General features: G+C 40.7%; 1 protein-coding gene across 2 annotated transcripts in view; it reads right to left on the bottom strand.

Moving 5' to 3' along the window:
* inf2 (inverted formin 2) overlaps positions 1-13,817 on the bottom strand; it is an 81,626-nt gene that overhangs the window by 12,248 nt on the left and 55,561 nt on the right. For both annotated transcript variants that reach the window (XM_055640632.1, XM_055640631.1), the window contains exons 11-18: positions 13,582-13,684; positions 13,413-13,498; positions 11,037-11,137; positions 9,137-9,207; positions 7,018-7,125; positions 6,866-6,936; positions 3,212-3,332; positions 2,741-2,905 (exon numbers count right to left, since the gene is read on the bottom strand). In XM_055640632.1, the coding sequence (XP_055496607.1) occupies positions 2,741-2,905; positions 3,212-3,332; positions 6,866-6,936; positions 7,018-7,125; positions 9,137-9,207; positions 11,037-11,137; positions 13,413-13,498; positions 13,582-13,684 (826 nt within the window). The remainder of the gene's footprint in view (positions 1-2,740; positions 2,906-3,211; positions 3,333-6,865; positions 6,937-7,017; positions 7,126-9,136; positions 9,208-11,036; positions 11,138-13,412; positions 13,499-13,581; positions 13,685-13,817) is intronic.

The following is a 13,817-nucleotide window of genomic DNA, read 5'->3' as shown; positions in this document are numbered from 1 at the left end:
TTTCTACACCTGTACCTACTGCTTCAATCAAGTCATTTTGTATCTTGTTAGAAATGCCCGAAAAGATGAATTCTGGAAATGTTGTGCCAATTTTATCAATTTTGCTGTATATATCAGTAACTCAATATCGTTTCCACGATTTAGCGATTCTTTGTTTTCATTATCAGCGCATAAAGCAAGCAGCACTTAACTTTTTTAGTATCTCTCTGTTCTCCTTAACATTGTGAATACCGATCCTCAATTTCTTCTGCTTATCAATCCTCCCTCCCCCTCTCTCTCCCTCCCTCCCTCCCCCTCCCCCATCTCCACCCTCCCCTCTCTTTCCCCCTCCCCTCTCTTCCTCCCCCTCTATCTCTCCCCCCTAATCCCCCCCCCTCCATTTCCCCACCATCCCTTTCTCTCCCCTCCCTCTCCCTCCCTCGCGATGTAGTGAAAATGGTTATCTGATCCTGCTCGGTCTCACTGCGCATGCACGTAGAGACGCCGTTTTTTTGCCTCCCTACCGCGCCACCGACGCCATTTTCAATTGTGACGCGGCTGACTGCACAGGCAAATCATCCAATGCATTTGGGGGAGACCCTGTTCATTGTCTGAGTTTGATTACTGTGTTGTTAACGTGTGCTCGCGAAAGAAAAACAACAAATAGCACGCAGAAAGCATGTTTGAAAATTTCAGGAAATACCATCAAATTGGGGAATTCTATTTCGGGGCAAAAAAAAATCCCCCAAATCATCCCGCGGGCCGGATGCGGAAACTTCCCAAAATTTTATTTCCCTAAAATTACCCGAAGACAACCGGAATTTCCCAAATTTCGGGTAATTTCTTTCAAAGTGGAAACACTGGATTGTTTAGAAAAACTCTTGACTATCCATGTTTGAAAAAGGGTTACATTTTGAAATAAAATGGAAAAGAGAGAAACAACATCACACTCGCACACACAGTACACCAAGATAACACGCAGACGATGAACACAGGCGCAGCACCTCGAGCAGCACACATGCACACAGTCCACAGCATACATGCGTGCAGTCCACGGTGCAAAGGCAGAATTTCAGCTGCCTTTATTGTGCGTTATATGTGAAGGCTTGAAGCAGCGTCCACGGCATGTGAGCTGCACATATGTACTGAGGATGAAAGGCAGGGGACAATTCTGTCTACCTAAGATTGATGAAATCATGAAAATAATAACCATTTACTAAATTATGCATGCAATTTCATGCATTATGTTGCCAATATCTAGGCCATTTGGAAAAATGGGCTGAAAGATGGCAGATGGAGTTTAATGCTGATAAATGTGAGGTGCTACACCTTGGAAGGACAAATCAAAATAGGACGTACATGGTAAATGGTAGGGAATTGAAGAATACAGTTGAACAGAGGGATCTGGGTATAACCGTGCATAGTTCCTTGAAGGTGGAATCTCATATAGATAGGGTGGTAAAGAAAGCTTTTGGTATGCTAGCCTTTATAAATCAGAGCATAGAGTATAGAAGCTGGGATGTAATGTTAAAATTGTACAAGGCATTGGTGAGACCAAATCTGGAGTATGGTGTACAATTTTGGTCGCCCAATTATAGGAAGGATGTCAACAAAATAGAGAGAGTACAGAGGAGATTTACTAGAATGTTGCCTGGGTTTCAACAACTAAGTTACAGAGATAGGTTGAATAAGTTAGGTCTTTATTCTCTGGAGCGCAGAAGGTTAAGGGGGGACCTGATAGAGGTCTTTAAAATGATGAGAGGGATAGACAGAGTTGATGTGGACAAGCTTTTCCCTTTGAGAATAGGGAAGATTCAAACAAGAGGACATGACTTCAGAATTAAGGGACAGAAGTTTAGGGGTAATATGAGGGGGAACTTCTTTACGCAGAGAGTGGTAGCGGTGTGGAATGAGCTCCCAGTGGAAGTGGTGGAGGCAGGTTCATTGGTATCATTTAAAAATAAATTGGATAGGCATATGGATGAGAAGGGAATGGAGGTTTATGGTATGAGTGCAGGCAGGTGGGACTAAGGGGAAAAAAATTTGTTCGGCACGGACTTGTAGGGCCGAGATGGCCTGTTTCCGTGCTGTAATTGTTATATGGTTATATGGTTATATGGTTAATAGTAAATGAATTGGAAATCTTCACTATTTATATTTAATAATTACCTTTTTATAATTTTAGGCAGTGTACCTTGCCTAACTTACCTACCCTGACGGCACGTGCTTGCTTGACAACAAAGTATAACTGAATCCAAGGCATCTCTGGTTAACAATCAGTACATTTCACACAGATAGTGGTGAATCTCTGGAACTCTCTGCCACAGAGGGTAGTTGAGGCCAGTTCATTGGCTATATTTAAGAGGGAGTTAGATGTGGCCCTTGTGGCTAAGGGGATCAGGGGTTATGGAGAGAAGGCAGGTACGGGATACTGAGTTGGATGATCAGCCATGATCATATTGAATGGCGGTGCAGGCTCGAAGGGCCGAATGGCCTACTCCTGCACCTAATTTCTATGTTTCTATGTTTCTATGTCTATTACAGCTCAATATCTTTCAGCATACTGGGCTAATGTCATAAACATCTGCTATGTTTTGCTGCTAGTTTTACCTGTGGCAAGAATCATTCAATATTCCATATGTCAATAGTGGAGCTTATCACAATTTAATATATGCAGACTTAAATAAAGTTCTTTGTAACATAAGAAAAATACTTTGATGCGTGCCAAACGAAGGTCCATTCAATAAAGCCATGGAATTACCTTCATTGCATTCAGGAAACAATCTCTGAAGGTTTTGATGGTTAGGAAAAGCTCTTCCAGTGAAAATTTTCCAATGTCATCACAGAAGAACTTAGCCAGTTTCATTCTCTCGGTCTCAATCTCTTCCAAATGTTGCTTCAGTTCAGTTGTTGCAGATAGATGTTCCTGATATAATAGATTATAGTTAAGTTTATTGTTACGTGTATCAAAGTACAGCAAAATGCTTTTTTGTTGTGTGCTATGCAGGCAGCAGAAAGACTATACTGGATTACAATCAGTATACAGATACAGGATAAAGGGAATAACGTTGAGTGCAAGATAAAGTCCAGTAAAGTCCGATTAAAGATAATCCGATGATCTCCAATGGATTAAAGATAGTCCAAGGGAGTCCAATAATGTATATTTGTTTAAAAAAAGTGTTTTACAATAGACAGTTAAATAGTAAATATTTGGAGATTTTATTTTGCTTACTTGGATGGGCTTGTCAAACAGCAATTTTACATCGTCCATCGATGATTTGACGATATCACCAGTCTTCTTGAGACGTTCCAAAAGATTAATTGTATCAGCCTGAAGCGAGTCCACGCTAAGGCTGTCAGTAAATAATTATAAAGAGAGGAAAGTATTTGAGAATGACTCAAACGCTGCAAGGTTGGATTATTGTGGGATGAGGAAGTGGGGAACGAAGGAGAAAGGAGAGGTGGGGCATATATCAATAACAGCATAACTTGGTAACTGCTTCCATTAGGCTGGTTCTATACACACTATTTGTCCAAAGGATAATTGAAATTGTTCTATGGAGAAATTTAAACTTTTGAATCCATTATCCTTTAAATCAGCCAGAGGATCCGGGCTTCCTTTCCCCTTCAGGCATGCTACAAGTATAAGTGGCTTTACAATTTGTTTTTTTTTAAACCGATCACCAGACGTTGCACTTTTAAACAAGATATAGGATTTAGATAGGGAATACATTGTGCTATTCCTTAAACACTGCTGTGGCTAAATCTGTATTTCTTCTTATAAATATTCCTTTCAGAAGTACTGAGGAACTAACAGCAAGTTGTGGTAACAGGACCTTCAGTCCACCGAGTCCATGTCGACCAGCGATCACCCTTTCACACTAGTTCTATGCTATCCCCACTTTCTCATCTACTCCCAATACTCTCTGGGCAATTTTACGGAGGCCAATTAACCTACACACTCACACATCTTTGGAACTGTGGAAGTAAAATTAATATCCTTTATTTAATTTTGATTGGAATTGAACAAGGTAATGAAAGGGTGTATTGGAGGTGACAATTGGAAATCTCTCGCTTGACCAGGTGTAGAAGAAATTTGTGGGAAATGGCAAAGTAAGATTAGATGTATTACTTCCTGTCTGGGAATGTGTTGAAGGGTGGATGGTAAATGTAAACACGAAATAGTACAGCTGATAACAAAGCTTGTTTACTCTTCTGTGAGTTACAGTGGATCACCCGCGCCCCCTACCGTTAGTAGCATAGATGCGTTGCAATAAATGGGAGGCTTATGATTGGCTTGGAATGGGGATGGTGACGTGGGCCGCTTGTACAGTGAGATAGAATAATGTCAAGATGCCCTTGTATTGTGTTTGACGTATTAATCAAGTTCAAGTTCAAGTTCGGTTTCATCTGTTGTTGAATAAGATTAACATAAGCGAAAGGCATGTTATGACTAATGAAATAATTGGTACCCATGTAGTAGATAGTATATTTTTGTAGAATAGTATCGAACAAAAGTAAGCAAAGGTTGTTTACTGCACAGTATAACTGTCGGCTAATTCTGCTGTGGTCAGAGAACTGATGAGCAGTTTACTGCTGCCATATCTCCATGATATCATGCAATAAAATCTCGAAGCAAATCTGCAAAGTCTCCGCTTTGCATTTTCCATTAATTTCCCTCTAAATTAATTTCTTCCACAGAATTTGGCGTAGTCGGCAGGATCCCAATTGTAGCGGGATTCGAACGAATACAAGGGGAAATAAAAGGGAATGAGAAAATAGTCCCCTTCTGAAAGAGGGACAGGGGGGTTTACCAGAAAGAAGGGAGAACCCCCATGCAACTGGCTGGTGACTCACGCTTAGCCAAGAGGCCTGTGGGTTGAGGCAAATAGTGAAGAAGATAATTTACTCACGCTGGACGTGGGATAAATTGAAACAGGTGCCAGAGCTCGCTATAAAAATTGATAGGTGATTTCGAGATTTGTGGAAGGATTAAAGCTGGTGCGCGCAAACTATAAATAGAATATTATAAGATATTGTCCGCGGAAACTTAACTTTTGTTTTACAGACTTGAGAAAAGAATATGGGAGACAACAGTAGACGATCGGAGAAATCTGATCCTACTGATAGAGGGAGGCCGGAGGAAAAGAAACAGGTGGTCCAGGAGATAAAGGTGCAGATAAGAAAGAACATTGCCAAGATGATAAAAATGACCAAAAGACACTGGGAAAAGGTCGGCGATCCCATTGTTTCACTGGGATCGCCAGCAAAAGTGGTAATTTAAAAAAACTCCAGAGATGACCAATGTCCGGTAAATCTTTATGGTATTCTAGCAGATCAATTAAATGGAAATTGGCAAGATAGAGGAAGTTATAAGCTATCTTTGTCTTACTCATCTCTAAAAAACGAAATGGGTTGGCGAGATGGGAGCACAATTAATATTTGCCAAGGAAGTGTTATTAGTGATAGTTGGAGTGGTAAGTGTAACTTTAAAATTGATGGAAATAATAAGGAAATGGACGGGGATAGAGAAGAGAGGAGGAAAAGGGTGTTAAGCAGAAAGAGGGAAATGAGGGACCTGTGCCTAAAACACCAAAGCAAGTGGCAGCAATATGGTGATTGGAGAGCAAATGATGATCAGCAGACTCGGGGAAATGAGTCCCTCACTCACTGGTTGGCCCATAGAGGAAAGGAGGCAATAAGAGGGGGGCAAGAAAACATAGTGATTTCCAGGAGGTGGTTCGATGTTTGCAAAACAAAGATGAGACGATCCCAGATTTTATAGCCCGATTTAAGAGTAAGTGGAGAAACATGCCGGTGTGCCCCAGCTGAAAATGGGCCTTTAGCTGTTCAAACTTTAGTAAATTGTTTGCTGCCCCGACAGGCTCAAGCTTATTAATTAATTAACCAAGATTGGCAAATTAAGTCATGGGAAAATGTGATCACAGCACTTGTGAACATGTCAGAGGAAGGGAACAATGGCAATTAAAAGATACAACATGAGGTACATGCTGAAGATGTGGTAAGAAAGGGCATTGGCCTCGAGATAGCAGATGTTCCCCACAACTACAGCAAGGGAACGCCCAACAGGGAAGGTGTCTAGCCCCTTACAGATATTTTTTATAATCTCTAGAATGGCCCCACTCCCGTTACTGGGAAGACAGGCTCTGTGCAAACTCGGAGCAGTCTTATACTGTACTGCAGACGGTATGTTTATGGAACTCCCTCAAATGCAGACACTAATTGCTAAATTTAATTAAGGAGAAAGAACACGGGCAAAAGATACCTATCCAATATTGTTGGCAATTAAGTAGCAATCCGTACAGTCGGTTGGCTAATCAAATCCATTGCGCTCCGCAAAGACTGCAAAAGGCCACTATTTACAGTAACTTGTTGAAACCAGCCAAGAACATAAGCAAACGCATTGCACTGCACACCTCCCTAATCCCAGATACCAGGAAACTGCAGCCATCTCTCCATGATATGCAATAAAATCGCGAAGCAAATCTGCAAATTCTCCGCTTTTCATTCATTTCCCTCTAAATTAATTTCTTCCACAGGGACGCAAGAGGAAACTTAGAGGAAACGTTTGCGGTCACAGGGAGAACGTGTAAACTCCACACAGACAGAACCTGGGGTCAGGGACAGACCTGGGTCTCTGGCGCTGTAAGATTGCAGCTCTTCTAACTGTGCCACTGTGATGCCCCGATTTAAAACACATGTTAATTTGATAACATTGGGCATTTGTCTATTATGCGCCTTATTGGCCAGTACACAGTACGTTTCAGTTTTCATTCAGTAGAAATAGTTCTTGTTATTTTGCAAAAAATCAGTGTTGCTAATGCAAGGTAGAAAGAAAAAAAAAAAAATCAAATGGTCTGCTTACCCTCCTGCTTTTGAAATACTTTCCAAGTCATCTGGAAGATTCAGAAGATCTGGATGGAACTTTTCAACTTCCTTTTCCATTTAAAATAAAAATAATTAGATAAACAAATGAAAGTAATAACATAATAAAATACAACAACTGGAAGACTTTACCTCTATAATGTGATGCAACAATGTGATACGTGACTGGTTGGCTTTTGTCTCAGTAAGTCTGAGTAGGGTATTTATTTTGAAACCCATGGCATCGCCCATGTGACTGCCCTGGCAGAGAATGAGAAACAGGAAACCTATAAAAATCAATGCAATGAGTAATACCTGCAATAATATCAAACACAGATTGCATTATTCTTTTCGTAATATTGCACCCAATCAGGGTCAAACCATGTTTCAATCATATTTTCAAGACAAATTTCATGTTAGAAAAAAATAGATTTTTGCAAAAGCAGATAAAAGTGAAAAACAAACAATATTTGGTAATACAGCCCTATTAGATGGAGAAATGTCCCTCCCCCCCCCGCACAATGGTCTACTTATAACAGCAAAACTGCTAGATTGTCATGTCATTGCGTAGTGAGACCAATAAAACTTGTGGACTGAGCATTAGTGAAACTGAGAAATACTGACAGTTTAGTTTAATTTAGTGATACAGTGTGGAAACTGGCTCTTTGGCCCCACTGAGTTCATGTTGACCAGTGTTCACCCATAAACTAGTTCTACTCTACATGCAAAGGACAATTAATGGAAGCTAATTAACCGACAAACCTGCTTGACAGGGGTGTAGGTGGAAACCGGAGGACGCGGAGAAAACTCTCGCAGAGACAGCGAGAGCGTACAAGCTCCGTACAAACGGCACCCATAGTCAGGATTGAACCTGGGTCTCTGGCGCTGCAAGGCAGTAACTCCACCGTTCCACTACTGAGCTGACCCCAGAAATAGTGATTTCTCCCTCATCACTAGATGCACTGCTTGCAGCCTTCTCCAGTATATTCGAGGAAATTCAATGACCATAGATGCGGAAGGTGTAGAGCATGGAAACTCGCCCTTTGGCTAATCAATATGCATGCTGATCCTTTTGTTCAAATAAATGACTGCCATTTGGCTGCGTTGGGATTGTATCCTTTCATGCCGTGTCAATTTAACCATCTGTTTAACTGCCTTTCTAAAGCAATAATTGTATCTGGTTCAACCAGCTCCTCTGGCAGCATGTTTTGGTTATCAACCAATTCTGACCACCATTCTAGTGGTGAGAGGATGTTTGCATGCTGTATTACTGTACGACTCCATACAAAGATGTGGTAGCATTAGAAACAGTGCAGAAGAAATTTACCAAGATGTTGTCTGGAACGGAGAGTTTTAGATACACAGAGAGATTGAATAGGCTGGGAGTGTTCTTGCCGAATCCTATCTGCTTGGTTTTTCTCTCTAAAATTCTCCTATCCATGCATTTGTGTAAAGGTCTTTCAGATGTAACTGTTTCGGTCTCCACCAATCGGCTCTAGCAGCTTGTTCCATGCATCCATTGCAGTCTATGTGAAAACCTCCTTTAAACCTTGACACAAAGTGTTAGAGGAATTCATTGGATCAGGCAGTATCTCTAGAAAACATGGATAGGAGACGTTTTAGGTCGGGACCTGTCTTCAGACCCATTGTGGTGGGGGGTAAAGAGCTGGAAGAGAGGAAAGGCAGGACAAAGCTTGGCAAGTGATGGGTAGATACAGGTCAGGGAGGCTGCCTGACCCACTGAGTTACTCCAGCACAGTGTGTTTAACCCCCCCCCCCCCAAAAAAAAACAGTATTTGCAGTTCCTTGTTTCTCCTAAGTCTTCCTTCTCTCTCCTTAAACCTGTGCCCTCAAATTTTAAAACTCCCCTACCATGGGGAAAAAAGATGGAAACTAACTAATCTATCAATGCCACATGGTTTTATAAACCATTATAAAGATAATCCTTAGTCTTCTTCGCTCCAGAAAAAATAGTCCAAGTCTATTCAATCTCTTCAGTAGTCCACTGGCTTATTCCAGATACCTTGTTGAATAAAGGAACATCATTAACTATCCTCCAGTCTGCTGGTACTTTGCCTGCGGTCAATTAAGATGCAAACTTCTTTGTCACGCCCCCAGCAAACCTCTCTCGATACCCCATGGCATTCAGCGATGGTTTCCATCTGGCCCTGGGGATTTATCCACCCAAATATGTTCCAAAATTTAAGATGTTGATGAACAATTCCAGCAGTATATCAAGATTAGTACATTTTGTAGTTTGCAGAATACATACATAGTTAAGAAAGTTTCCAACTTTAAGAATCAGTTCACAGAAGAGGGGCAGTCTTGGAGCAGAAAGTGTGTCTATACAAAAGAAGAAACAGTTATGTTGTGATGAAGTAGCATTGACCTGAAACATTGACTCCGTTTCCTTCTCCAGCATAGTCTGTTTGTAAACGGTAATACGATTTCTGTAATATAATACACAAGCATCCCATGTCTCTACAACCTTGTTCAAACTCAATGTGCACAATTTGTACCTGTGTTTAGGTGCCAATCTTTGGCATTTCACCCTCCCCTTCCTCCAAATCCTTCTACCCCTCCTGCTTTCAGGGATTTTAAAATCCAAGCCATGGTTTTAATTACCTCTATCAATATCTTCTTGCAGTGTTCAATGTCAGCTTTTGTTCTGCAGGTGTTTTTACTGCTTTACTACAGTGCAGTCATAAATTCATGGCAATGGTCACAACTCCATCAAATGAGCTACAAATGCACTGTTTTCATCAATATTCACCTCTGCTTTTAAAGTGAGTTGACCAGCATTAATGTTTTATCATTAGTTTTATTTGGAGTTTCAGAGATATCTGCTGCCCACCAAGTCCATTCACACTAGTTCTATGTTATCCCACTTTTGCATCCTCTGCACTAGGAGCAATTTACAGAGGCCAATTAACTTACAAACACGTCTTTGGGATGTGGGAAGAATTTGGAGCACCCAGAGAAAACCCACTTTGAAAAATCAATATGATTAGCAGCTATTGAATATTAAATAGAACTCTATAAATATAACTCTAATTATATTTTCAAATAAATACAAGGTATAATATTAGTTATGTTATAGAAACATGCATTTATAGACAATAGACAATAGGTGCAGGAGTAGGCCATTTGGCCCTTTGAGCCAGCATCGCCATTCAATGTGATCATGGCTGATCATCCCCAATCAGTACCCCATTCCTGCTTTCTCTCCATATCCCCGGACTCCGCTATTTTTATGAGCCCTATCTAGCTCTCTCTTGAAAGCATCCAGAGAACCTGCCTCCACCGCCCTCTAAGGCAGAGAATTCCACAGACTCACCACTCTCTGTGAGAAAAAGTGTTTCCTCGTCTCCGTCCTAAATGGCTTGCTCCTTATTCTTAAATTGTGGCCCCTGGTTCTGGACTCCCCAACATCGGGAACATGTTTCCTGCCTCTAGTGTGTCCAAGCCCTTAACAATCTTACATGTTTAGCATAGATAACAGAGATATTACTTTTAAGCAAACTTGATGAATGGAGCATTATTTCAGTCAATTTGCAAGATTCTACCTCTGCATTACCAGGCATAAAAAACTCATTATTGTTATAAAGAATGGGCAGCATACAATTATAGAAACACCTTAACAGGTCACACAACTTGCAAGATTAAACTGTATTAAAAATCACCTGAATTATGATTAGTTTTCTAATCTCCAATGTCACAATCTTGCTCAACTCTTTGCTGCTTAGTCATAGATTAAGACTCATTTCAGCATAGAAACAGGCCCTTCGGCTCAACCTGCCCACACTGACTATCTACACTAGTCCCACCTGCCTGCTTGAGGCATATATCCCTCTAAACCTATCCATATACCTGTCCAAATGTTTTTTTTAAGTTGCGATTTTACCGACCTGAACTACGTCCTCCGACAGTTCATTTCATATACTCACAACCCTCTGAGGGAAAAGTTGTCCCACAAGTTCTTATTAAATCTTTCTTAATCCTCACCTTAAACCCATGTCGTCTGATTTTGGATTCCCCTGCTCTGGCTAAAAGGCTATGCATTTACCCTATCTATTCCTGTCATGATCTTGTACACTTCTATAACCAATTCTGCAGTTGTATACTACAACCTGAGCAGAGCCATATTTATTGACACATTCCATTTGATTTACCTTGACAAGCAGTTTTAATTATTTCTGCTCTCGGACAGAGCATTTGCAGGGTGACAGTGGCCTCTTCACATAGAAACATGCAGTTAATCCTGAGCTGGTAGCTGTGGTGGAGCAATGAATAGAGAATGGGGCTGTGAGTGTTAAATTGAACAGAATTTCAAGACTCAAGCAAATGTAGCATTAGAAACTATTTCTTCCCATTTGAAAAGCTAACACGAACAATGACAAATAAAACAACAACAAAAAACAGGAGACAATACTGGATAGCAATGACACAGTTATAACTAATTAACTCTTTTTGGTTAGGTTGACATTTTTAAAGTAAAACTGTTTGGTAAAGAACTAAAAATTAAAACAAAGCATGTAGAAAATGTCAGGAACACATTATTTCAGATCTGGTTGAATGAAGGAAATATTACTAAAATCAACACAATTGATGCGTATGGGTACAATGAAATACAATATTTTGATTTTGCTCTATTTGGCTAATTCATCAGTAAAATGGATTGAACAGAAGCCAAAATTATAAACTGATGTGTGGAAACCATATTGTTATAGAGACCAATATGTAATTAATCTCATTTAAAATATTTACTGCATTTTAAAGAAATAATACAATTCAATACGACCTGACATTTGGAAAAAATCAAATCTAAGATCCATATGGAATAATTTAGATATGATAATAACTCTAACCTTTATGGAACTTCCAGCTAACATCTTAGTGATATCGGGCCGCCTAACATTGGGGCTATTTACTCGTGTTGCTTTTCTGTTGATATTTTCAGCATGCTGTACATCAAGCGTAATAAAAGTACAAGTACATTTTCATTTAGCAGTTAAAAGGATAAGGTAAAGCTATTCTTTATGTTCATGAATAGAGTTTTACTATAAATAACAAAAGTTAAAATTTACCCTCAATTCAGTGAGAATTTGAACGGTGAGATTTGAGCAGGGACTTTAGTAGATTTAGAGATAAAGTTTAAACAAATTGCAACGTTGTTACTTTTTCTACAGCTGGCTGTTTATGCACATTAGCTTATTCTCGCGAAGATAGACATAAAATGCTGGAGTAACTCAGTGGATCAGGCAGCATTTCATAAGAAAAACAATAGGCGACGTTTCAGGTCGGAACCCTGTGTGCCTGACCCAAGATCAAGATCAGTTTATTGTCACATGTACCAATTAAGGTACAGTGACATTTCATTTACCATACAGCCATACTACCAACAAAGCAACGAGACGCACAACTACATAAAAGATAACAAAAAAATCCACCGCAGTGGATTCGCCACATTCCTCACTGTGATGGAAGGCAATAAAGTCCAATCTTCTTCCTCTTTACTCTCCCGCAGTCGGGGCAGTCGAACCATCCGCATTTGGGGCGATCGAAGCTCCCGCAGCCGGTGATTGAAGCCCCCGCGTCGGGGTGATCGAAGCTCCTGTGTTGGGGCGATCGAAGCCCCCGTGTCGGGGTGATCGAAGCTCCTGTGTTGGGGCGATCGAAGCCCCCGTGTTGGGGCGATCGAAGCTCCTGTGTCGGGGCGATCGAAGGTCTGCGGCTTGGAGCTCCCAAAGTCGGTCTCTAACCACGATGTTAAAGTCCGCAGTCTCCCGCGGTTGGAAGTCCAAGGTCGATCCCCGACAGGGATTGCGTGCTTCACGTTGTTAAGTCCACAGGCTGCCGCGGTTGGAGCTCCCTGAAGTCGGTCTCCAGCAAAGCCCGCCAATGCCACGATGTTAGGCCGCAGTGGGGACGGGGGATATGATATGGGGGGAAGGGAGGGAAAAAAGAAGGAAACAAATTGCAACTCCGCCCAGGTAAGAGATTATAAAAGGCTTCCCTACAACCCCCCCACATAAAAGAAGTGAAAGAACACTAAAACATACATTTATCCCATTCTATCAAACAACAAAGAAGGGACCGACTGTCTGTTGGCGAGGCAGTCATTGCTGGCGCTGGTGGTTACTCTAGCATTTTGTGGGTTCCATACTGAAACGTCAACTATTCCTTTTCTCCAGAGAAGCTGCCTGACTGCAATGCACGTCTATCTTAAATGTCTAAATCAGCATCTGAAGTTCATTCTTACACAGGTTCTTCTCTCCTGGACCTTTCTATTTTTCTGATTATTTCATGAAATTCCCTTTCCTGTGTAATCACATTGACTGGTGGCATTCCATTTTTAAGAATCGGTGCCTTTTAAATCATTTTCCATGATTGATGACCAGTTTCTAATGGCAATAATGAGATGCACCGACACTTCTAGATAAGTAAAGTTAGATGAATAATTAGCAAATCTATCATGTATATCCAAGCTACATAACAGAAATTTACAGAAGCATGAAACTGTACACACGTGACATCATGACACATACCATGGAATACCAAGGAGCACAAGATAGAATTGATCAGCACTCGCTAATTTTTTCTTTTCTCCTTCATAGGCCTTTATATTTTCTACCTAGAGATCAACAAATAAATAAAATTGTGATGAATTATGAAAATGGACACTAAAAGCTGGTATTTCCCATCTTCCGTACTTACCTCATGATTCTCTGGCAGTAGTTTCTGGAGTTGCTTCAAGGACTCCATATCAAATTTGGATCGGTCCCCAATTTTGATCATGCCGGCCACTTCTTCATTAGAACTAGCAGAACATTGCAAATGGAACCATTATTACATTAAAACTATGAGAAAAGAAATAGTTCCAAGCGTCAAACTTTTAGCGAGCACTTGTTATCAGTAAGGGGTTGAACTGTGCTACTGGCTTTGGCCAACAT

The sequence above is a fragment of the Leucoraja erinacea genome, chromosome 9 (genome assembly GCF_028641065.1).
Source record: "Leucoraja erinacea ecotype New England chromosome 9, Leri_hhj_1, whole genome shotgun sequence".
NCBI classification, from domain to species: domain Eukaryota; kingdom Metazoa; phylum Chordata; class Chondrichthyes; order Rajiformes; family Rajidae; genus Leucoraja; species Leucoraja erinaceus.
The sequence above is the reverse complement of the archived record's forward strand: the minus strand, read 5'-3'. Positions and strand labels throughout refer to the sequence as shown.